This window comes from Schistocerca serialis, chromosome 8 (genome assembly GCF_023864345.2).
Source record: "Schistocerca serialis cubense isolate TAMUIC-IGC-003099 chromosome 8, iqSchSeri2.2, whole genome shotgun sequence".
NCBI lineage: Eukaryota > Metazoa > Arthropoda > Insecta > Orthoptera > Acrididae > Schistocerca > Schistocerca serialis.
Genome location: NC_064645.1, coordinates 203992747 through 204015851, shown reverse-complemented (window position 1 = coordinate 204015851; position 23105 = coordinate 203992747). Strand labels below are relative to the sequence as shown.

Here is a 23105-nt window from a genome sequence, read left to right as displayed (position 1 = left end):
ATGGTCGTATGCGTGTTTGGCGCCGTACAGGTGAGCGCCACAATCAGGACTGCATACGACCGAGGCACACACGGCCAACACCCGGCATCATGGTGTGGGAGCGATCTCCTACACTGGCCGTACACCACTGGTGATCGTCGAGGGGACACTGAATAGTGCACGGTACATCCAAACCGTCATGGAACCCATCGTTCTACCATTCCTAGACCGGCAAGGGAACTTGCTGTTCCAACAGGACAATGCACGTCCGCATGTATCTCGTGCCACCCAACGTGCTCTAGAAGGTGTAAGTCAACTACCCTGGCCAGCAAGATTCCGGATCTGTCCCCCATTGAGCATGTTTGGGACTGGATGAAGCATCGTCTCACGCGGTCTGCACGTCCAGCACGAACGCTGGTCCAACTGAGGCGCCAGGTGGAAATGGCATGGCAAGCCGTTCCACAGGACTACATCCAGCATCTCTACGATCGTCTCCATGGGAGAATAGCAGCCTGCATTGCTGCGAAAGGTGGATATACACTGTACTAGTGCCGACATTGTGCATGCTCTGTTGCCTGTGTCTATGTGCCTGTGGTTCTGTCAGTGTGATCATGTGATGTATCTGACCCCAGGAATGTGTCAATAAAGTTTCCCCTTCCTGGGACAATGAATTCACGGTGTTCTTATTTCAATTTCCAGGAGTGTATTTATTGAACTTTTGGCTTACAGATTATCATCAGCTTCATGAAACATTTACATCATCATACTGGACGATAAATGTTTTTTATGTACCTAATGATGGTCTACGGACATTTATCAGATGGTTCAAATGGCTCTGAGCACTATGGGACTCAACTTCTGAGGTCATTAGTCCCCTAGAACTTAGAACTAGTTAAACCTAACTAACCTAAGGACCACACACACATCCATGCCCAAGGCAGGATTCGAACCTGCGACCATAGCGGTCTCGCGGTTCCAGACCGTAGCGCCTAGAATCGCACGGCCACTTCAGCCGGCGGACATTTATCAGCAGTTTTTGGCTGGTGATAAATCATGACATTCTTCAAATATTTACAAGCTATGGGGTAACCAATTACTTGAAGTTGAGCAGCTGTTTCCTTTTCGTTTCTTAGCTTTTATCCCTCCTGGACGGTGGCAGTTCACGCATGTCGAGACACAGAAGGGGATTGCGATGTTGGCAATTACAAGCGACAGTTGCAGTACGCCCACACCGGTGCTTTCCGTGTTAATAAAGTTTTTATCCTGCAAACTCGCTTACATAGAATTTATCATGTAGCACCACCAGCAGCCATTACAACTCACAACAGATGGAATAGAAATTAATAAAACAACTCGCTACAATCATGTTTAATGCTCACATTAGCTATGCATTCACAGCAGAGTGCTCAGAACACTTCTGAATGCTCATTGGCTGTCTGAGAAAGCGCGACGTAGATGTGCAGAACAAGCCTAAACTCGACTGCTACTGTTCATGACTCTTGACTATAAAATCAGACCGACAAGGAAAGTGCTTTAACTTAATTTGTTAACTATAAGCAGTCATTATTTATATTTTTTCCATCCAACTTAAGTCATGGAAGCAGTTGTTTATAACTCTTAGACACATGTGAATGGATGGCAGATGGACCAGAGAAATTCTGTACTGGATTTCACTTTTCTGTATGCCACTTTGCTGGATTCCTCGTGCTGTCTACCTATGTGTAATGTTCTTTGCAATCATAATTACATAACTTATTCACTGTTCCATTTGTTTCCCTTTTTCTGCTAGTGATTTCCACTGCAGCTCTCTCTTGCTTTAGACTGCTTTTAAACTTTTGTATGGCTTTCATATTAAAGCTATTATTCACAACTACCAATAAACAACAGTTGTGAACATACTTTTCAGGTACATCAAACGCATAGTTTTAGAAGTAGTGTTTAGTTTATCAAAATCACTCGTCATTTTTATGGTATTCCTTATTCCGTTCACTGCTGACTCAGTGTTACCATCAAAACTCAGACTTAAAACTCCTGATTGTTTGGTGCTCTGTAACTCGTAAATATTTGTTACAGGAAACCTTATAAGTACCAGGACCTGCATTTAAAATGTTTAATAGTCCAACCAGTATTTGAGTATGGAATTAATCATCAGTGGCATCTGATACATGCGATATCAAATAATTGCATACATATCGATATTTGCAACGTAACTGTTGCATGTATAACAGTAGAAATGTAAGCTTGCTTACATATTATGTATCACTGCATCAATGAGGTGCATGTTAATTATAAATTCTTTGTGATATTCAGACCAATGTCCATTTAGAAAGCATACAACCATGTGGTTACTTAAAATCTAATTCTAACTTTGTCAGTGTTCATATGCTAAGGTACAAAATTTATCCTACCTCACGGTACACAGTTTGTCATGGATGTTACTGCTGTCAGATCTTAAATAGTGACACTTCTTGGTCACATTGCACACACTCATATAATGTTAATATGGAACTGGCAGTATGTGTACATTTGGTGTGAATACGTTACAGAGATGGTAGCAGTGTGTGGCATACAGATGTGTATTGGCAGCACCAAGAGGAAGGATTGTTCTTGATACTCAAAATGGTGACGTTTTCACTGCAAGAACAGTGTGTAATCATTAATTTTCTCCATTTGTGTGGTATGATGCTGATACACATTCTTTGCTAGTTCAGTGAGATAAGTGGACGGTGTCATGGGTGTATCTAATGTGCATTCATGACTGCAGCAGATCAAAGAAGGCAAACAAACGAGACAATCTCAACCTCACACCAGCCAGTCTGACGACGACATTATTGAACTAGTGGAGAAAATTGTTTTGGAGGATTGCCATATGAGTGTGGAACACATTGCATCCAGAGCTGGCATTTTCGTGGAACCTGTGCACACGAAACTGGATGAAGACCTGAAAGTGCAGAATGTGTCCTCCAAGTGGTTGCCACATATGGATGAATGCAAATCAAGCAAATGCAGTGTTGCAATTTCTTTGTGACAACAACTTTGAAGTGATTTCTCATGCTCGCTACTTATACAGACTGGCTCCAAGTGACTTATGACTGTTTCTAAAGATAAGACACACTCCTTGGTCGCACATTCACTAGTTGTGCCGATGTTGCATCAGTTTCCAGTTATCAAACCAGACTCTTAAAGAAGTGTCCTCAGCTTCTGTGGAATAATGGCATTAAAAGTGAAAAATAGGCACAGGGAAATTATGCCAAGAAGTGGCAGAAGTTTCACAGTTTTTGTGTGGTCGCTATGTGAGAAGAAAATCAGAGGTGTTACAACTTAAATGCACTTCAAAATACTATGCTTGGACAATTGATATGTAATGGTAAAGTGTATACGTATCAAAGTGTAAAATATAAATAGATAGAAAGTGATGTTAAGTCATAAATAACATGTTAATGATATTAATATATTAGAGGGAAACATTCCACGTGGGAAAAAATTTATCAAAAAACAAAGATGATGTGACATACCAAACGAAAGCGCTGGCAGGTCGAAAGACATGCAAACGTACACTCAAAATTCAAGCTTTCGCAACAAACTGTTGCCTCATCGGGAAAGAGGGAAGGAGAAGGAAAGACAAAAGGATGTGGGTTTTAAGAGAGAGGGTAAGGCGTCATTCAAATCCCGGGAGCGGAAAGACTTACCTTAGGGGGTCAAATGGACGGGTATACACTCGCACACACACACATATCCATCCACACATATACAGACACAAGCAGACATATTTAAAGACAAAGAGTTTGGGCAGAGATGTCAGTCGAGGCGGAAGTGCAGAGGCAAAGATGTTGTTGAATGACAGGTGAGGTATGAGTGGCGGCAACTTGAAAGTAGCGGAGATTGAGGCCTGGTGGGTAACGGGAAGAGAGGATATATTGAAGAGCAAGTTCCCATCTCCGGAGTTCGGATAGGTTGGTGTTGGTGGGAAGTATCCAGATAACCCGACGGTGTAACACTGTGCCAAGATGTGCTGGCCGTGCACCAAGGCATGTTTAGCCACATGGTGATCCTCATTACCAACAAACACTGTCTGCCTGTGTCCATTCATGTGAATGGACAGTTTGTTGCTGGTCATTCCCACATAGAATGCATCACAGTGTAGGCAGGTCAGTTGGTAAATCACGTGGGTGCTTTCACACGTGGCTCTGCCTTTGATTGTGTACACCTTCTGGGTTACAGGACTGGAGTAGGTGGTGGTGGGAGGGTGCATGGGACAGGTTATACACCGGGGGCGGTTACAAGGATAGGAGCCAGAGGGTAGGGAAGGTGGTTTGGGGATTTTATAGGGATGAACTAACAGGTTACGAAGATTAGGTGGACGGCGGAAAGACACTTTTCATGGAGTGGGGAGGATTTCATGAAGGATGGATCTCATTTCAGGGCAGGATTTGAGGAAGTCGTATCCCTGCTGGAGAGCCACATTCAGAGTCTGGTCCAGTCCCGGAAAGTATCCTGTCACAAGTGGGGCACTTTTGTGGTTCTTCTGTGGGAGGTTCTGGGTTTGAGGGGATGAGGAAGTGGCTCTGGTTATTTGCTTCTGTACCAGGTCGGGAGGGTAGTTACGGGATGCGAAAGCTGTTGTCAGGTTGTTGGTGTAATGGTTCAGGGATTCCGGACTGGAGCAGATTCGTTTGCCACGAAGACCTAGGCTGTAGGGAAGGGACCGTTTGATGTGGAATGGGTGGCAGCTGTCATAATGCAGGTACTGTTGCTTGTTGGTGGGTTTGATGTGGACGGACGTGTGAAGCTGGCCATTGGACAGATGGAGGTCAACGTCAAGGAAAGTGGCGTGGGATTTGGAGTAGGACCAGGTGAATCTGATGGAACCAAAGGAGTTGAGGTTGGAGAGGAAATTCTGGAGTTCTTCACTGTGAGTCCAGACCATGAAGATGTCATCAATAAATCTGTACCAAACTTTGGATTGGCAGGCCTGGGTAACCAAGAAGGCTTCCTCTAAGCAACCCATGAGTAGGTTGGCGTACGAAGGGGCCATCCTGGTACCCATGGCTGTTCCCTTTAATTGTTGGTATGTCTGGCCTTCAAAAGTGAAGAAGTTGTGGGTCAGGATGAAGCTGGCTAAGGTAATGAGGAAAGAGGTTTTAGGTAGGGTGGCAGGAGATCGGCGTGAAAGGAAATGATCCATCGCAGCGAGGCCCTGGACGTGCGGAATATTTGTGTATAAGGAAGTGGCATCGATGGTTACAAGGATGGTTTCCTGGGGTAACAGATTGGGCAAGGATTCCAGGCGTTCGAGAAAGTGGTTGGTGTCTTTGATGAAGGATGGGAGACTGCATGTAATGGGTTGAAGGTGTTGATCTATGTAGGCAGAGATACGTTCTGTGGGGGCTTGGTAACCAGCTACAATGGGGCGGCCGGGATGATTGGGTTTGTGAATTTTAGGAAGAAGGTAGAAGGTAGGGGTGAGGGGTGTCAGTGGGGTCAGGAGGTTGATGGAGTCAGGTGAAAGGTTTTGCAGGGGGCCTGAGGTTTTGAGGATTCCTTGAAGCTCCGCCTACACTGTGATGCATTCTATGTGGGAATGACCAGCAACAAACTGTCCATTCGCATGAATGGACACAGGCAGACAGTGTTTGTTGGTAATGAGGATCACCATGTGGCTAAACATGCCTTGGTGCACGGCCAGCACATCTTGGCACAGTGTTACACCGTCCGGGTTATCTGCATACTTCCCACCAACACCAACCTATCCGAACTCCGGAGATGGGAACTTGCTCTTCAATATATCCTCTCTTCCCGTTACCCACCAGGCCTCAATCTCCGCTAATTTCAAGTTGCCGCCACTCATACCTCACCTGTCTTTCAACAACATCTTTGCCTCTGCACTTCCGCCTCGACTGACATCTCTGTCCAAACTCTTTGTCTTTAAATATGTCTGCTTGTGTCTGTATATGTGTGGATGGATATGTGTGTGTGTGTGTGTGAGAGTGTATACCCGTCCTTTTTTTCCCCCTAAGGTAAGTCTTTCTGCTCCCGGGATTGGAATGACTCCTTACCCTTTCCCTTAAAACCCACATCCTTTCGTCTTTCCCTCTCCTTCCCTCTTTCCTGATGAGGCAACAGTTTGTTGCGAAAGCTTGAATTTTGTGTGTGTGTTTGTGTTTGTTTGTGTGTCTTTCGACCTGCCAGCGCTTTCGTTTGGTAAGTCACATCATCTTTGTTTTTTGATAAATAACATGTTAAGATAGACATAATGCAAAATCTGTGTGTACCATTGTCAAATATGACTTGGATGTAACAGTTATCTAACATATCATGATGGATTAGTTAATTTTACATGCAGGTGATGGAGGCAACTCTGAATTGAACTTATTCAGTGAAAACACTGTTAAAAGTCAGTATATAAATCTAATTCTGTAATTCCGTCTGTTTATTAAGGGTGTTATCGAGATGTTACATCATGTGTGTGTGTTCAATTTCTTCTAGGATGTTTAATGGTCTCCCTGCTTCTGGCTTGTGAAGAATGGGATGTTTCTAGTGATATCACTAGCAGAATGCTTGTGTTCTCTTAAATGAGCACTGAATGCAGAGGGATTGGTTTCACTAATAGTAATATGTGGTCTAAATCTCATTTGGAAAATTTTCCTCTTTGCCCAAAATAAAATTGATCACAAGCACTACACATTATTTTACATACACCTCACATTTTACATGTCTGGCTCTTGTCTATGTTGTGCGTGTGTAATGCATGATCTGAAGCCATTTTTTGAAACAAGCAACTTATTTTATTGGAAAAATGACCTCAGTACGGTCAAGTTATAAACTTCTCTTTCTCTTTTTCTATTTGTTCACTCTGTTCTAATGTGATCTATTCTCGTGTGATCTGATCTCTGTTTTTAATTTCGTTCTTCCTATTGTCTTATGTATAACTTCACAATTAGTTTTGAATCAGAGCTATTGTTAGATGCTACCTATCTTTTTCAGTGCATGCAAGCCAGCATTAGTGTTCGCCTTACTTAACGATTATTTGATTGTTCTGTTAATCACAGTGTGCAAATATGCCGCTTTATAGGACAGATAGCAGGAATTGTGAATTATGCAGTCAGGTGTACTGGGTATCTCCTCCTCTTTCTTTTGACCTCCAAATTAATAATTACATTGCCTTCATGTTCAGTGGTGAAGGTGATATAACTAACTCAACAAGGTCACCCATTTCATCAGGTTTATTTTTTAACAAGATCATTTTGATAATGGATACAGTTTCTACTATTGGGATGTTCTTACATATCAGTGTAATCTAAGGACAAAAAAATACCATTAGTTGTGTTGCAAAGGTCTTTCATCTGGTTTATCAGGCCTCCTGAGCTTTAAACCGTAATCTTTTTCTCAGTTTTACGAGGGCTATCCACAAAGTACATTACGTTTTGGAATTAAAAATAAATAAAGTATTGGAATTATTTTTATTATATACAGATGAAAGCCACACTTAAACACTACTTTTCTACATAGTTGCCATTTAAATTAAGGCACTTATCGTAGCGATGGACGAGCTTGGAAATTCCTTCGTCGTAAAATTCGGCCGCCTGCGCCTTCAACCACGTGGTTACCTCTTCTTGAAGCTGTGCTTCGTCATCAAAACACTGCATAGCCAACCACTTCTTCATCGCTTGGAATAAGTGGAAGTCACTCGGTGCCAGGTCGGGACTATACGGCGGTTGAGGAAACAACTCCCACTTAAAAGATTCGAGAACTTTGCCGTGTGGACCCGGGCGTTGTCATGAATCAGCAAGATCTTTGAGCACAACTTTCCCCTGCGCTTGTTTTGTATTGCTCTTCTGAGGTTGTGCAGAGTTTGGCAATACCTTTGAGAGTTTATTGTAGTGCCTCTTTCCAGGAAATCCACAAAAATCACACCTTTTCTGTCCCAAAAGAGGTAACCACGTGGTTGAAGGCGCAGGCGGCCGAATTTTACGACGAAGGAATTTCCAAGCTCGTCCATCGCTATGATAAGTGCCTTAATTTAAATGGCAACTATGTAGAAAAGTAGTATTTAAGTGTGGCTTTCATCTGTATATAATAAAAAAAATTTCCAATACTTTATTTTTAATTCCAAAACATAATGTACTTTGTGGATAGCCCTCATATAATTTGGTTGATAATGAAACTAAGTTTTATGCTTAATAAATATGTTGGGCTGTTAATGCAATTAACAGTGAGCCTTGCCTGTTCACCTGATCTGAGTCCTTGTGACTTTTTACTTTTACCAAAATTGAAAAAAAGTCTTAAAATGATGTCCTTTTGGAACTCTGGACAACATTCAAAAGATTGCGACTTACATGTTACAGCCTTTCAGTGCTGCTACCAAGACTAGCCACAGTGACTCTGCTGGTGTATGGCTGCTCAAGGGAACAATATTATTATTATTATTTTTTTAATTGATAAAAAATCAGGCTCATTACTTTTCTCACACACCTTGTGGATGCAGAATATTTTTGATGTGTAAAAGCTCTTGGTGCAATAACTACTTCTTCTGTCACTAAGATTACAAGCATACTCAGTGGCAAGAGACATACTCATTCCACAAAAAGATATAATAAAGTTGAATACTAGTTCTGTCAAAAACTTCTAACATCTCTGGTGTAGCCTGAGATCTAGGCAAGGTAGAAAGGTGGTGTGTGTGTGTGTGTGTGTGGGGCCAACAGATAACAAATGCGAATGTCAAATAAAAGTTCTGGTAAAAGAATAACCTGTAGTGTAGCTTAATGTTTATGTTCATGCCATACTTACACACACTGTGCCATGGTTTATTACATAATGCACAAGTATCTGACAAGCAGTTTGATGCATGTTATGTAGATATATTGTAAATAAATGACAAAACATGTGAGGAGATCCACTATGTAACTCCTACTTAGTTTGTCTTCAGATGTGAGAAAATAAGAAAAACAGATGCAAACAAAAATAAAGTAGAATATGAGCAATATGTTTAAACTGTATTAAAACAAGCAGTACACATGGGTTTATAAGCAGGACCCAGTTACTCGTGTGTCCGCAGAACACCATGTGACAAAAGCAGCATCTGCTTTTATACGAAGCAAACACAAATTTTGGAATCATTTATGTCACTCAGTATTAAAATCCAGCAGAATACGAGCAATGTGTTTATAATGCAATTTAAATAGTGCCATACAAACAAGAAGCAATGACCATGAATAAATTTGTGAAAGTCTGTAGAATATCAGCTGCTGTTTCGAAGACAAAAACCACAACGGAAGAATTTACATCAACCAACAGTAAAATAATTTGATGAAACTTGTAACACTGTACAGCATGCCAGTGAACCAAGGTCATGTTACTGGAAGTCCCTATAAATGTTTCACCCCCTTGGTTTACATTATATGACAGTTGTGTCCAGTGTGACCAAGAAGTGTCATTGTTTAAGATTTAACAGCAGTAACATACACGACAAACTGTACTGTGAGGTGTGATGGATTTAATATTCTATAATATCAACATTGACATAGTTATAATAGAGATTCTAAATATCAAAATTGTTGTATGTTTTATAAATGGAAATTGATTTGAAAATCACAAAAAATGTATAATTAACATGCACGTCATTGATATGGAAAAACATAATATGTAAGTAAACTTGAATTCCTACTGTTATGCATAAAATTCTTGTGCTGTAGATATTGATACACATTGATTGTTTGTTGTCCTCTACAGGTGCCACTTATCAGGTGCCACTGATGATGGGTTCTGCACCCGAATACCGGTTTAGCTATTAAACATTTTAAATGCAGCTCACAAGATCTCGTTTAACTCATCAACTGGTTTTTTGACTGTGTTCTAAATTTGTACAATTATTTTTCTGCCATATATAGTTTATACACTACTTCAGTTTCATCAGAAGTTATTTTCAGGGTTACATCCTATCATGCTCTTCCATTAATTACTGTATTATATCTATATCGGTGCAGACTGTACGTCATCAGCCCAACAAAGGTGGTACAGGTCCTTATTCTTTTCCAGCTTAGGGTTCTGAAACTTCCTTTAGTACTATTCCTCCGTATACTGCAATAGCTTGGATCAATCTTATTTCTCAAGAGCTGTTAGTACAGATTTTGTTATAATTGAGTCAAAAGTCCTTCAAAATCCACATATCTTCAATAAAGTGGGAAAGGTGAATGATATTATTGTAAATTACCTGATGTTATGTCCGGATTGTTGACATTTGCATCATCAACCATTTTGTTAAAATTTTCATAGCCAAACAGAGTGGGAAGTGGACAAATGTATGAGACCTGAGTTGTAGTGGTTCGTGGGTAGTATCCACATGACACTGGTTTACGGTTAGTAATTTTGCTGTTTCCTCTTCATTCATTGTTCTCATGTCAAATGAAAACAAAACGGATTTCTGTGGCTGGGCACTATCAAGTGAATTAAAATATATTACATAATTACAGAAGGCTAAAATATGTTATTGATTTCAGATTTTATTTTATTTCTACCTTTATGACGGTCAAGCATTAATCACCTTTCAGAACAATGAAGTTATTTTTGTCGGTTTGCTAAAGAAATTAGGCTTTCATTAATCTTTTCTGCTGAGGCCATCAGTTTATTGGAAAGAAGTGTTTAATTCCACACTATTGGCTAGTTTCAAATGTTCGCTGCTTTTCAAGTGCACGTTTTCATCTTCTAGCACGTATGGCATTTCATCTTCTAGCACTTATGGCATTATGCCATAATAAAGAACCAAACATGGGATAACACAGAACCAGTATTGGTACTCCAAGAAAATTTACATCCGAATCTGGACATACAAATGTGCTCTTTAAGCCAAATTATGCATTTTAGTATGGTTCACAAAATTGCGATGCTCTTGGAGTATCCTCTGATGTCTTGTTTTTTCTATGGCATAATGTAAGATCTTTTAATGTTTTACACGTACGAACATATGGACTTCTTGTATCATCGTAGCTGCGCAAGCATGGTGATGCTTGTTTTCTGGCGGTCTCTGGCAACTGCTGAAACGAACCTATTTCCAACAGGTTGCGGGAAAATATTGTGAATGGTTGTTTGAAAAGCATACTTTCAAAGTAAATTTCCTTTTACGCAAGATGAACTATGTGCAAATGTATGATGAATTCTTAAATCACTGAGCATTTGACTCTCATTTAAAAATCAGCTCTTTGAGGATGCCCATTTATAAGACTTTCAAGCCCAGAAGATGAGACATTTATGTTGTTGTTAAAATTTTTACTGGCAGATTTGTGCGATTTGTCTTAAACTATAACGCGTACAAAAAGCATCAACATTATATCTGAAAGCTTAGCTTCCCTTGTAGCTTATTAATCTTTGAGACCAATATTATATGTGAAAGCTTTGCTTTCCTTGTAGCAGTGCTGTGTATACTAATTTAAACTATGAACTTTTCCTAGTTGTCTGTTTTTGCTACTTAACAATGATGTTGCTATTGGCTGACTACATCAAGTGTCCTATGCTCTGAATATCCGCTGTCATCGGCTGGTGAGGTCATGTGACATGACCTATGACTGGCTTACAAAAGCGCATCACAATCTTGATTTAATGCTTCAGAGAGGTGTTTGCTGGAATTCGAATTCATACTTTCGAAATATGAAAATATGCAGTGTACATGTTGCTGCACATCAAATATCTTCCGCCCCACCCCACCCCCCAGTTTCGTTTTCTAAAGTGCCAGGAAATTCTACGCTAGTATATAAAACCACAACCATTCAAATGATTGATAAGTTTTACAGTACTGTCACTTAACATGGAAAAAGTGTATTTTCACTTGGGAGTAAGTATTTTTTTAATCGGGAAATCCGAGAATTTTTTTTTTCCCTTGTCTGCGTATACACCCCGAACTCTATAAAACTCAAGTGTGTGTTCACTAGCTGCTCATATTTTGTTTAGGTCACACCTATTATTTCTAGCTAAGTTAGTTACAAGTTCCCTAGATTGTTTGAATGAGTCTTTTATTGAAATGATGTGGAGTGAGTGAGTTGTTTCCAGAACTCATAACCATCAGCACCTGTTCGTCTTCAGTAAAATACTTACATATTTGCGCTATATTTTCTGTTACATGGCTAAAACTAGCACTGTTCCCCATATTAATAAAAAATGAGTGATCACACATGAGCAGAATCCTGAAGTTAGTTTTGTCTCCTAATGTGAATTTGTATGATCTGTTTGCATTTAATGATAAGTCTAGAGCAGTGGTAGTCAATCTGGTCCTTACTGCCCTCTTGTGGACCTTGTGGACATTTCGGCCTTCATGGTAGGTGGTAAGGGCTGTAAAAACATTTTCATTAGGTTTTCATAAAATTTTGATATGAAATGTTTAGTGAGTGGTCATTACCATATGCTTTAACTTGAACTAACTCTGCTTTATAAATTTTCTAAAGTAAAGATACTTCCCTGCTTTATAAATCACAATTACTGAGGAACTGGTGGGCAGTTAGAAAATTTTACTTGTTACAGAGATATATATAAGTGGGTGGTGGGTAATAAAGGTTGACTATCAGAGTCTAGAGGATTGTTGGCAATTTATTCATTGTGCTTGCTGCCGTGCACGGAGGTGAGCAGCCGGTCTATATTTCTTCCTCACAATCTTGAACATTTTTAGTTCTATTAATTCAGCATAAATTACTCATACCCAGAAGGAACATTTTAACATTCATAAAATTAATAATTGTATTTTAAAGACCACATTTTTAAGTTAATTGACATACATGTAAAATATTGGAAAAAGGAGCTAAGGGTGAGGATTTGAAATGTTGTAATAGATCTAAATGTTAGTCATATTTACCATATCAATGGAAAACCTTTGATGTAATATATTTATTATAATGCTTGTGTCATTGACTTGCTTGTATAATTAACAACACACTTTATCTTTTGCAGATAAATACAATTCATTGATAGGCCAGTGCATAACATCTGACTCGTCCCTTCCCAGGAGGAAAAGTGTGAAGAAGAGAATTTTTAATGTTGCCTAATATGTTTTATTTAATTATTTTTGTGCTAAATTGTGCAACTAAAGGTTAACATGCATTTTGCTTTTTTTTTTTTCCTTTCAAAGTTGTGTACTCAAAACTTAGTTGCACTTATTCTGTGCTTAAATAAAGCATCTTGTTTACAACAGATTTAATTTTTCTAAAATTTGTTTGCATGTGCACAGAGGTGTTGTCTTGTCATTAAAGCTTTTGTAATCATACTGAATATCTGATGTGTAAGTAATTTAGTTACGTTAAAATGAGCCACTACGAAGTTGAGTCAGGTACTTGAATAATGAATGTTGGGTGTTTAAATCTTGACTACTTGGTAAAGACGAGTATTAAAATGGTTCAAATGGCTCTGAGCACTATGGGACTCAACTGCTGAGGTCATTAGTCCCCTAGAACTTAGAACTAGTTAAACCTAACTAACCTAAGGACATCACAAACATCCATGCCCGAGGCAGGATTCGAACCTGCGACCGTAGCGGTCCTGCGGTTCCAGACTGCAGCGCCTTTAACCGCACGGCCACTTCGGCCGGCTGACGAGTATTAAAAAAAATGGTCTCATTTGGTTGCGGCACGCAGTTTCCTGAAACAAAGGGTACTGGAAGTAAAAAGAAAGATGTTGAAATGGAGTTCGGAAAAATGTAGGCCTGGCAAATTCCTAAGTTTATCAAAGATCAGGATATGTGTGTAAAATAAATTGTAAAAATTATGGCATTCCTTTACATCATTCTCATAGTATTGTGATCACGTACATGTGACCCTTTCATATGTCTTGCCGTATTGTCACTTAGGGCCAGTTGTAGAACCTTGGCATAAATCCAGGGGTAGCTAATTGAGGGGTAGCTTGGACTGTGGATTGTACAATGGCATTTTACTCCCTGGATAGCTATTCTCAGAACAGCGTTTCTGTCCAGTTAAGTTAGCAACAACTGAATAGCACACTGGGTATTTTTGCATACCTCATTTAGTATTTACTTAATTATCGTCTGCAGAATTGGCATGTCCAACATCAGCGATTAGCACTCCAGATCGTAAAATTATTCGCTTGAGGATACTTTGAGGCTGGTAGATACAGAAAATGAGTTAAAGAGTCTAGTAGAAAGCACAAACTGCTGCAGTATCATTCAGTGAAAATTTAGCTAAGTTTGTAGTGTACTTGCGTGTATAACAATCTATTTTGAAAGTAGTTAAACGACATATTTGGTCTTTAAATATGTCTGCTTGTGTCTGTATATGTGTGGATGGATATGTGTGTGTGTGTGTGTGTGTGTGTGTGCGAGTGGAAGTGGGTTTTAAGGGAGAGGGTAAGGAGTCATTCCAATCCCGGGAGCAGAAAGACTTACCTTAGGGGGAAAAAAGGACGGGTATACACTCGCACACACACACATATCCATCCACACATATACAGACACAAGCAGACATATTTAAAGACCCGATGAGGCAACAGTTTGTTGCGAAAGCTTGAATTTTGTGTGTATGTATGTGTGTGTTTGTGTTTCTATCGACCTGCCAGCGCTTTCGTATGGTAAGTCACATCATCTTTGTTTTTAAATATATTTTTCCCGCGTGGAATGTTTCCCTCTATATATATATATGAAGAATGAGATGCCAACATTTACAATAAATGACCATAATCTTTTTTTGTATTCTTGGGGTAGAAATTTACGTATGGCACACATCAAAACTGGAGGCTGTTGTTATTGTATCTCACCATAAACTTTTGAGGATCAGTATATAGTTTTGGCTTGTGCAACTGTCTCTAGGAGCTGTATGCAATCTGGGAGGGAAGAGGAAGTAACTGGAGGCATGACACCTTCAGTCTGTTCTTCCTTCTTTTCTGCAGTCATCTCAGGGTAAAACTGTCAGTTTTTTTTCAGAATAGAAATACCTGTTCTCTAATGTGAAAGAATTGGCAGGGTGCTGCTTCAAAAGTAACGTGACAAGAACCAGAGAAGGGGGGAAGAACTGTATTGGTTAGAAAAAGAGCACACAGCTCAAAATTAGGACCAGGATATAAAAATTAATACAAATTATGTCAGAATAGAAATATAGTAATACATACACATGGTTTGTTGTATTTTCATTTAATTACACCCGAGAAGTGAAATAACTGACAAAACTGTCTTTTGTGCTTGTTGTCAAGTGCCATACACATCCTTTTAGCAATCCTGCTAGCTGACACTAGCAATACCAAAGAAGTCTCCAGTGGACGGAAGGAAATCACCAGAGGCAAAATATTAGACTGCCTGCTTCATTGGTGGAACAAACTCATTTCTGAAAGGAATAAAAGAATGGCATGAGAGAATTTGTGTGGCAAATCAAGTGAAATTTAAAAACATAACTTGCCAGCCCCACTGGCCACTGTTCTGATTCAATAACTAAATACTCCTGTCAGCAGAATTACAAGTACCTGTGTTCTTATAACACACAGGTAACTATTACTTTACAATAAATATAGGTATAGTTGTGTGGATAATACTAACAATTCAGAAACCCAACAGCTATATCCTATAACTGACTTTCCTATTAATTTTACTGTTACTCCCTCAGGAAATTAGTGTATTATCAAACTTTTTGTTAAACATCATGATAATCCACCAGTTTCAGAAAAATGATGCTTCACTCAAGTAAAATATAAGATATTTCAGTTTAAGTTACCTTTGACTAGCTACAATTTGACATAAAGGAGGATGCTGAAAATAACTCTGTATTCAAGGAAAGTTAAAAATATAGCATTCTAGGCACTGCTTCCACATACAACTATGTAGATTCAATGCCTAACTTCCTGTTCCTGTTCTGATCTTATAACATGCATGTATTCTATTATTTTATATTATGTAATTGAAGGCGGAGGAGAGAGAAAGGAAAAGGAAGGGAAGGAACTGACAATATCAGCAGCATTAGGACTTTGTGTGCAGTGAATGAAAATGTGAGCTGGACTAGGATTTGAACCTGGGATCTCCTTACTACGCATCTACTTTAACCACTGTGGCATCTGGTCACAGAGTTTACGGCAAATGTGCGGATTATCTTGGCATGGTCCCCAGCCGACTCGCATTCCCACCTAGCTCCACCTGTCCGCTGTCCCCGTACATTTCCTCCCTGCTTGCTAATTTTAGATTCCCACTGGATTCATTGCCCATTGAGATGAATCAATTACATGAATGTGAGGTATCTGTTCTTTCAGACATGTCTCAAAGAACAGACATCACACAGAATAGTATGTATAGCCCATGCGTTTGCAATAAACACCGTATCTGGATGGCGCAGTAGTTAAAGCAAGTGCGTAGTGAGCAAGAGTTCCCTTCGCTGCTGATTTCGCAGTCTCGATGCAGCAGACTTCATCAGTTCCTTCCCTTCCCTTCCCTTTCTGCCCCCCTCCACCTTGAATTATCTCTCCCCCTCCCTCCTCTCGCTTTGTGTGTGTGTGTGTGTGTGTGTGTGTGTGTGTGTGTGTGTGTGTGTACACCATTTTGATCCAACAGCCATTGATCTCTTCAGTACAGTTGCACAACAGGCTCAAACTCTTATGGGAATCGACAAAATGCTGCAAGTAATGAGGATAACGAGCAAGGGGCACAAATGTTAGTAGTGTATGGGTAAGTTCGGAATTTGGCTATGATGGGAAGTGTGCTCAAGTAGTCCGTGCAATTGCAATGGCCAATGTGTCTGGAGGCTTAGTGGTCAGAGCACCTGCCTATTAAACAGGATCCCTGGGTTTGAATCCCACCCCGGTAAAATTTTCTATTTTCTCCACTGATTCCAATGAATGTCCACTTGCAGCCAATATCTGTAATACCTTTGTGTCTTAATTCAATTACATAAAATGTATCACTGCTGCAGATTCCATGTGCATTCACATATTATTTTATGATTAATATGGAACGGCTTATGTGGTTAGCTGAGAAACACGACAATTAAGTTATATAGCTGAGGAAGCATCACCGTTTAAAATAATTATAATAATTCTTGCACAGCCAGAAAAAAATCTGTTCAAAACAAAGATGTGATCGTACTCGCCCTACTAAAGTTGACGAACCTTGTATGAAGAAATACTGTAATGGCAAAAACAGTGCTGAGCACTTTGAAGATGTCTATATTGAAACAATTGCTAGAAGGGCGTTAAAAAATACTAAGTTTCCTGTTAATCTTAGTGTGTTAAACTTAGCTTGAGAAAGCACAAATAGTTCACAGGCATGAGTGAATAATGGTAGATGGGAGACGATGTTGTTCTCTGAAGCATTAATGGGGCTGTGGTTTTAATATTATTATGAACAGATGGATAGTTTTTCTGACACTGCTGTAGTGTTTCCATAAAAGGTCGTTCCCAATTGAAATCAGATTGGAACAATATTCTCTGCTATTGACGTCAGCAGCTGTAACAGACGCCAGATAAACAAGATTATTTTGACTTGAATCATCATTTTAATGTGTCTAATCTACATAAATAACATGACAGAATTCAAGAAATACTGAAATCAAATTCATATTAATATAAAGTAACAGTATTAGTTTAGTAAACAGAGAAAAAGTCTCACCTGTCTGTCATGTGCTCCAGTTTCTCACATAGAAGACTGAAAAGACGAAGTACGGCTTCCTTTGATAAGCAAAATCAGGCTATCAATTTGGAATTGACGAATTCTTTGAAATAATTGGGTGACATTCACTTCATCATTCTCAAGAACAGGTGAGCCAGAATCTCATCATCACTGTCTTACTCTTATCACTATTTCTCCCACCTTGAAAATTTGTTATTCTTAGTGTGCTCAGTGATTTTCATCCACCAGACTACTAAGTGGTGTTCCTAATTTTCATTAATATGCTCATCCCGTAATTTAGAATTTTCCTCTCTCTGTTATTATTCTTTGTTGGTGCACTATCTTAATGAGGTCATTACTTTTGACTGTAAAAAGCTGGATGACCTGCGTTTTTGAAAGTTTAAATCTAGAGCGTTTGTGCAAGAACCATTTCACATAAAAATGAATGTAGTAGTATCAGTCATTTTTTATTTGTAGTGTAGAGTGTTGTACATGATTAGAAAATTCAGTACAGAGTTGTATCACTGTGCATAATGTTTACAAGTTCATTAAGGTTGAGTATGACCTACATCATGGTAAAGATCAATAATGTCAGTTTCAGTATAGTTGGATCATTCACCATGTTAAACTGTAAACATTTCATGAAACTGTAAACTGAAATAGACATGTTTCAAGAAATTTGTAATTTGATGGACAAAATGAGATTCCGACAAAATGAATGGTAAACACACGACATTGAGAACATTGCTTCAAGATGAGCTTATCAGTTTGGTAGCCAGACTCTTGAAAATGGTAAATAGGGGAAATTATTAATTAGATTCGATCAGAATGCACCCACACACAATTAAAGGCCATTAGGCTATCAGTTACGAAAAGCATGATTTGTATGGGATGTGAGTGGAAAAGCAGTTTCTTACATGTTAGTAGCATAGTCGGCAAGGCTCCAGCTGTGTTCTTGCCCGTTTTGTAAGTGGAAGGCTTGAGGCAGTGACAGTAGATAAATGACATTGGCAGCTAGTGACCTCTGTCACAGTGCGCTCTCTCTCTCTCTCTCTCTCTCTCTCTCTCTCTCTCTCTCTCTCTGGAGTGAGGGTAGGGATTTATATGACATCTTTGGCCTTTTGCTGTGGTTACATTGCTTTTTACTCCATATTTTTTTAAGTTTCAACTAGATAAATTTTGCATATTTTGACTTAATCCTTTATCAGAATCTGACAAATAAGAAAGGAACAAATGAATATTAGTTTTATGAAGAGCATAAAATTTTAGATACTTAAATATCATGACACAACATCTGCTTTAATAAAGATAAGTAGTATCAGGCATCCCGCAGGGTCCTATACTCATTTCATTGCCTATTAATGATGTGTCATCAGTTCTGTCTTACTGCAAATACCACATGTATACTGATTGCCTCCACTTGTGTCTATGTGCAAAACCAATAACCTTGAAGACTGCTGTCGAGAATCTTCATATTGACCTGCACTATCAAAATGGATGCAGAATGTACGGTTAAAGAGCTCAACCCATCCAAAACCCAAGTGGTGAATACCTACCATCTTTAACACTAAACGGGACAAATGTCAACTTTTCTCCTTCTGAGACAAGTCTAGGAGTAATAATAGACGAAAATTTAAATTGAACTGAACACACAACTTCAATGTGCAAGAAGGAATCAGCTTATCTCCCTGCCTTACAAAAATATGAAAAGCTTGCTTTTCCCTTTTGACCAGAAAAAGGAGCTCGCACAAACCCTTATACTTCCAATTATTGATTACAGTGATGTTATCCTGCAAGCCCTTTCTCAGGAAAGTTCACAGTGCCTGGAACTGATTGTGAATGCTTGTGTTCGTTACATCTGTGATGTTCGACTCTTTGATCATATTTCATCATCGTATTTCATCATCATATGCACAACTAGCTACCCTGGCTATTTGTAGATAAGCATAGAGATTTCCATACCCTCTGTCTTCTCTTATGTATTTTCAATGAACATTGTCTGCTACAGGACCTGGCATCTGAACCTTAATGCATCAAAAACAGTAAGTACAGTGATGCACCTGAATAACAAACAAGCAGACAGGAAGCTGCGCTTGAATATAGCAGGCCAGAATATGATACACGAAAGAACACCAAAATACCTGGGTGTTAAACTGGACTGCAGCCTAACATTCAAAGAACACCTGCAAGATGTCAGCCAAAAACTCAGAGATGGAGTCAATATCATCCAGAAACTTGAGGGCTCTACCTGAGGAAGTAATAAGGGACACCTTATTAAGAACCCAGCTGATCGTGTTCCTGGCCTCAACATCCCTTGAAGAACCTGTGTGGCAATAAACAGATTCAGAACTGGTGTTGGACTGTGCAACGAGCTGATGGCCAAGTGTGGCTACATGGAAGTCCCTCAGTGTGACGGCGGCAAAATACAGACGATGCAGCACATAATCAAGTGTGAAATTCATAGTTTTCGGGACGGTTCACTAGAGGATCTGCATAGACTGTGCCATTTCTTGGCTTTGTAATTTGTTTCTGTTTGATTGTTAATTTTTTGACAGATTACAACATGTATGCACTATAGGTTTATAAGTACTGTAACATGTATAAATAAATTTTTAATTAATAATGTTTTGCTACATTTGCATGTTAGTTAAGTTTCCCATGCAGAATGTGTATAGTGCTGTAAGGCATCTGGCATATCGAACGCAAAATAAACGAACATTGTCCCTCGTATCTCTCCTTGACCTTAATGCTCTTGTCTGAACAACGTGCCAGAAACATCCATTCCCATCAGAGCAAAATCCTTTTTGTCCCATAATGTCTAGCCACATTTATCGGAGTCCTCCTCAGTTGCAGGAGCTCGACTCTAGAATAACCTCCCATATTCTATTAGAGAACTAAATAACATCAGCTTCAGAAGACAGTTAATGACATATTTAGTAAAGCAACAATACGGATTACCATTTTTCCTGTAAGCACTTGTTACCCTTGTGCACACTTGTTTCTAGCAACATCTTCTTCATTTTCCAGTATGCTTAGCTGATGCAGTTTCCTTATCAGAAAATGACTATTCTGTACACCTAAAAATTCTTTTTGTATCTGCCACTGTCATTATCATAATTATTATCAGCAACTGCATTAGCACAATAACTGCCTGTATTAACGTTAGTAGTTCAACGTCAGTATTATTTACTCACATTGCCACTTCAGGCAATCATATCATTTTAATACTACTTGTCGTATTAAAATTGTTATTTCTTAGGAAACTCTGGTGTTAAAAAGTTTTAGTGTGTGTGACACCCGTGTCCAACGTAAGAGAACGCCTGATGGCACTAACCAGATCATGTTAAATAGATAAGTAAGTAAATATGAAATAAAATGAAATGTCCAGTGTTAAAATGACATACATGCAAATTATCTAATTAGAAATCCAATGTACACCCACACCATGGCCTAGTGCCATCACAGACCAGAGCCACAGTTTAGCTAGACAGCTTGCCTTAAATAAAACTTATTGTGGCAGTCAAGTGCAGTAACTTATTCCGTTAAAATTTGAACAAAAAAGGATGCGTGCAATATAAGAGATATTGCAGTGTGACATTTTGCACCACACTAAGATAAAATCGTTCATAGATTTTAAAAAGACAAATTTGGGTTTTTATACCTCAGGAAACTTGGTAGTAAGACTATGTCATAAAAACAGGTGTTGACGCAATGAAAATTAATGGATGCAGATGTTTAAAAAATTGTCAGTACTGTGATAAATTTTGTTTTGGACCTTCAACATCCAACTTTAAATGATTACGGAGGGCACATGTGTTTTGTTGATGTAGAAACAAAAGCCAAATATTTCACAATTCAAGCTGTCCTCTTAGGTTCCAACCTAACCATGCACTCGGAAATCGCAGTATATTAGGAAAAAAAGAGCCAAATATTTGTGACAAGAAGAATATGAATTTTGTTATTTAAGCTGTCCTCTTGGATTCCTGTCGAAACACCGCCGGAAAACGCGATATATCTCGAAAAACCATCAAATATTTGTGGCAATACAAAATATGTTGTTGCTGGTCGTTTCCTTCGCAGCAGTTTAATGCTCCGTTTGCTAATCAGGCAGACACAAACTCATCCTCGAGAGAGGATGCACTTATTTGCAAAGGTCGAATATTGCAGAACATACTTGTTTTACATTCATAACAATGTCGCAGAATACGTCAAAAACGCTTAGATGGAAAGAAAAAATATAACTCCCGCATCGAAACTAGAACCTACGGCCTTCATCGCAGCATACCATCATCTGCTCTACAACGTTATTGCAGCAATATGGTCTTTGTGTGTTGCATATTTAGAAGGGTTTGATAATCGATGCGTAATCAATTGACATTTAATTATATGAAAGAGTACGAAGGGTGACGTATCTAAAATGCGCCGGTCCCTTGAGATGGCATAGAGCAAGTTAAAAAAAAAAAACTCAAAGACCTCAAAACCAACATGGCGTAAGCCGTTCAGCGTGCGTAACTGTGTATGTAGCACTATCGAGTGAGCGCCTATTCATGGCCACGCGGATGTCACGTGTTCGACCATGTGCACGCGGATGCCACTCGCTTGCACTCTGGCTGCGCATTTGTAGCGTGCGCATGCGTGATGGGATACCCTTTCCAGTACACCTTGTGGTTCCATCATCTTTCCAGTAAGTGTAGTGATTATCGTCAACTGTTAACGAGTCCTACTATATAGTTGCTCAATGTTGTTACGAGATGAGCGAAGAACAGCAGAACATCGTAGCAGGACCATCGTTCTCTGGGGTAGGCTCTGAAAAGAGGGCGATCGAAGAATTAGAGAAACAATATGCACGGGAAAAAATTTTAACGGGTGACTGGGTGGTGCGGACCAAAACAGGTAGGCGCGTAACGAGTCCAGGCTGGGAAAAGTTTGGAGAGATACTCGAAAGGAACACTAACAGGTACACTGGTTTTGTACAATGTTTTTCATGTTCCAACATAAAAATTTTCAAAAAAGGCATGAGCCCCTCTTGGCTGTCAAAACACCAGTGTATCAGTTCAAACACGCATGTGGACACACGTGCAACGAAAATTACTTCCGAAATGAAAATCAGATTTAGGGATGCTTGTGTGAATATGAGTGCAGGAGACATTCGGCCGTTAACTACATTCTCAGGTCCCTATTTTACGGATCTGGTGCAAGTATGCATTGAGTTGGGAGCAACGTACGGCTGTATTAATGCATGCGAGCTGCTGAGCGATCCGTCAACAATTTCGCGCGCAGTTGCATCACGTGTAAATGCTGCTAAAGACGAGGTACTGCCGGAGGTTATGAACGCTGCGCAGAATGAACGACTTGTAGCTACAACCGATTTTTGGACTGATAATTTCACCAAAAATCATTATTTGACTCTAACTGCCCATTATATAGATCAGGATTGGAATCTTGTCAATAGGGTTCTATTTACTGGAAAATTCTCCGATGGATATGAGACGGCAGAAAACATTAATAAGGAAATACTGCATGGAGGTGAAAAAATAGGAGTAACACCTGAAATGTT

At 39.3% G+C, this 23105-nt stretch overlaps 1 protein-coding gene across 1 annotated transcript in view; it reads left to right on the top strand.

The window, feature by feature from the left end:
* LOC126416438 (T-complex protein 1 subunit delta) overlaps positions 1-13227 on the top strand; it is a 100460-nt gene extending 87233 nt beyond the window's left edge. Inside the window, exon 13 of the mRNA XM_050084161.1 lies at positions 12910-13227. Within this exon, the coding sequence (XP_049940118.1) occupies positions 12910-12927 (18 nt within the window). The 3' untranslated portion in view covers positions 12928-13227. The remainder of the gene's footprint in view (positions 1-12909) is intronic.
* Positions 13228-23105: the final 9878 nt, after the last annotated feature.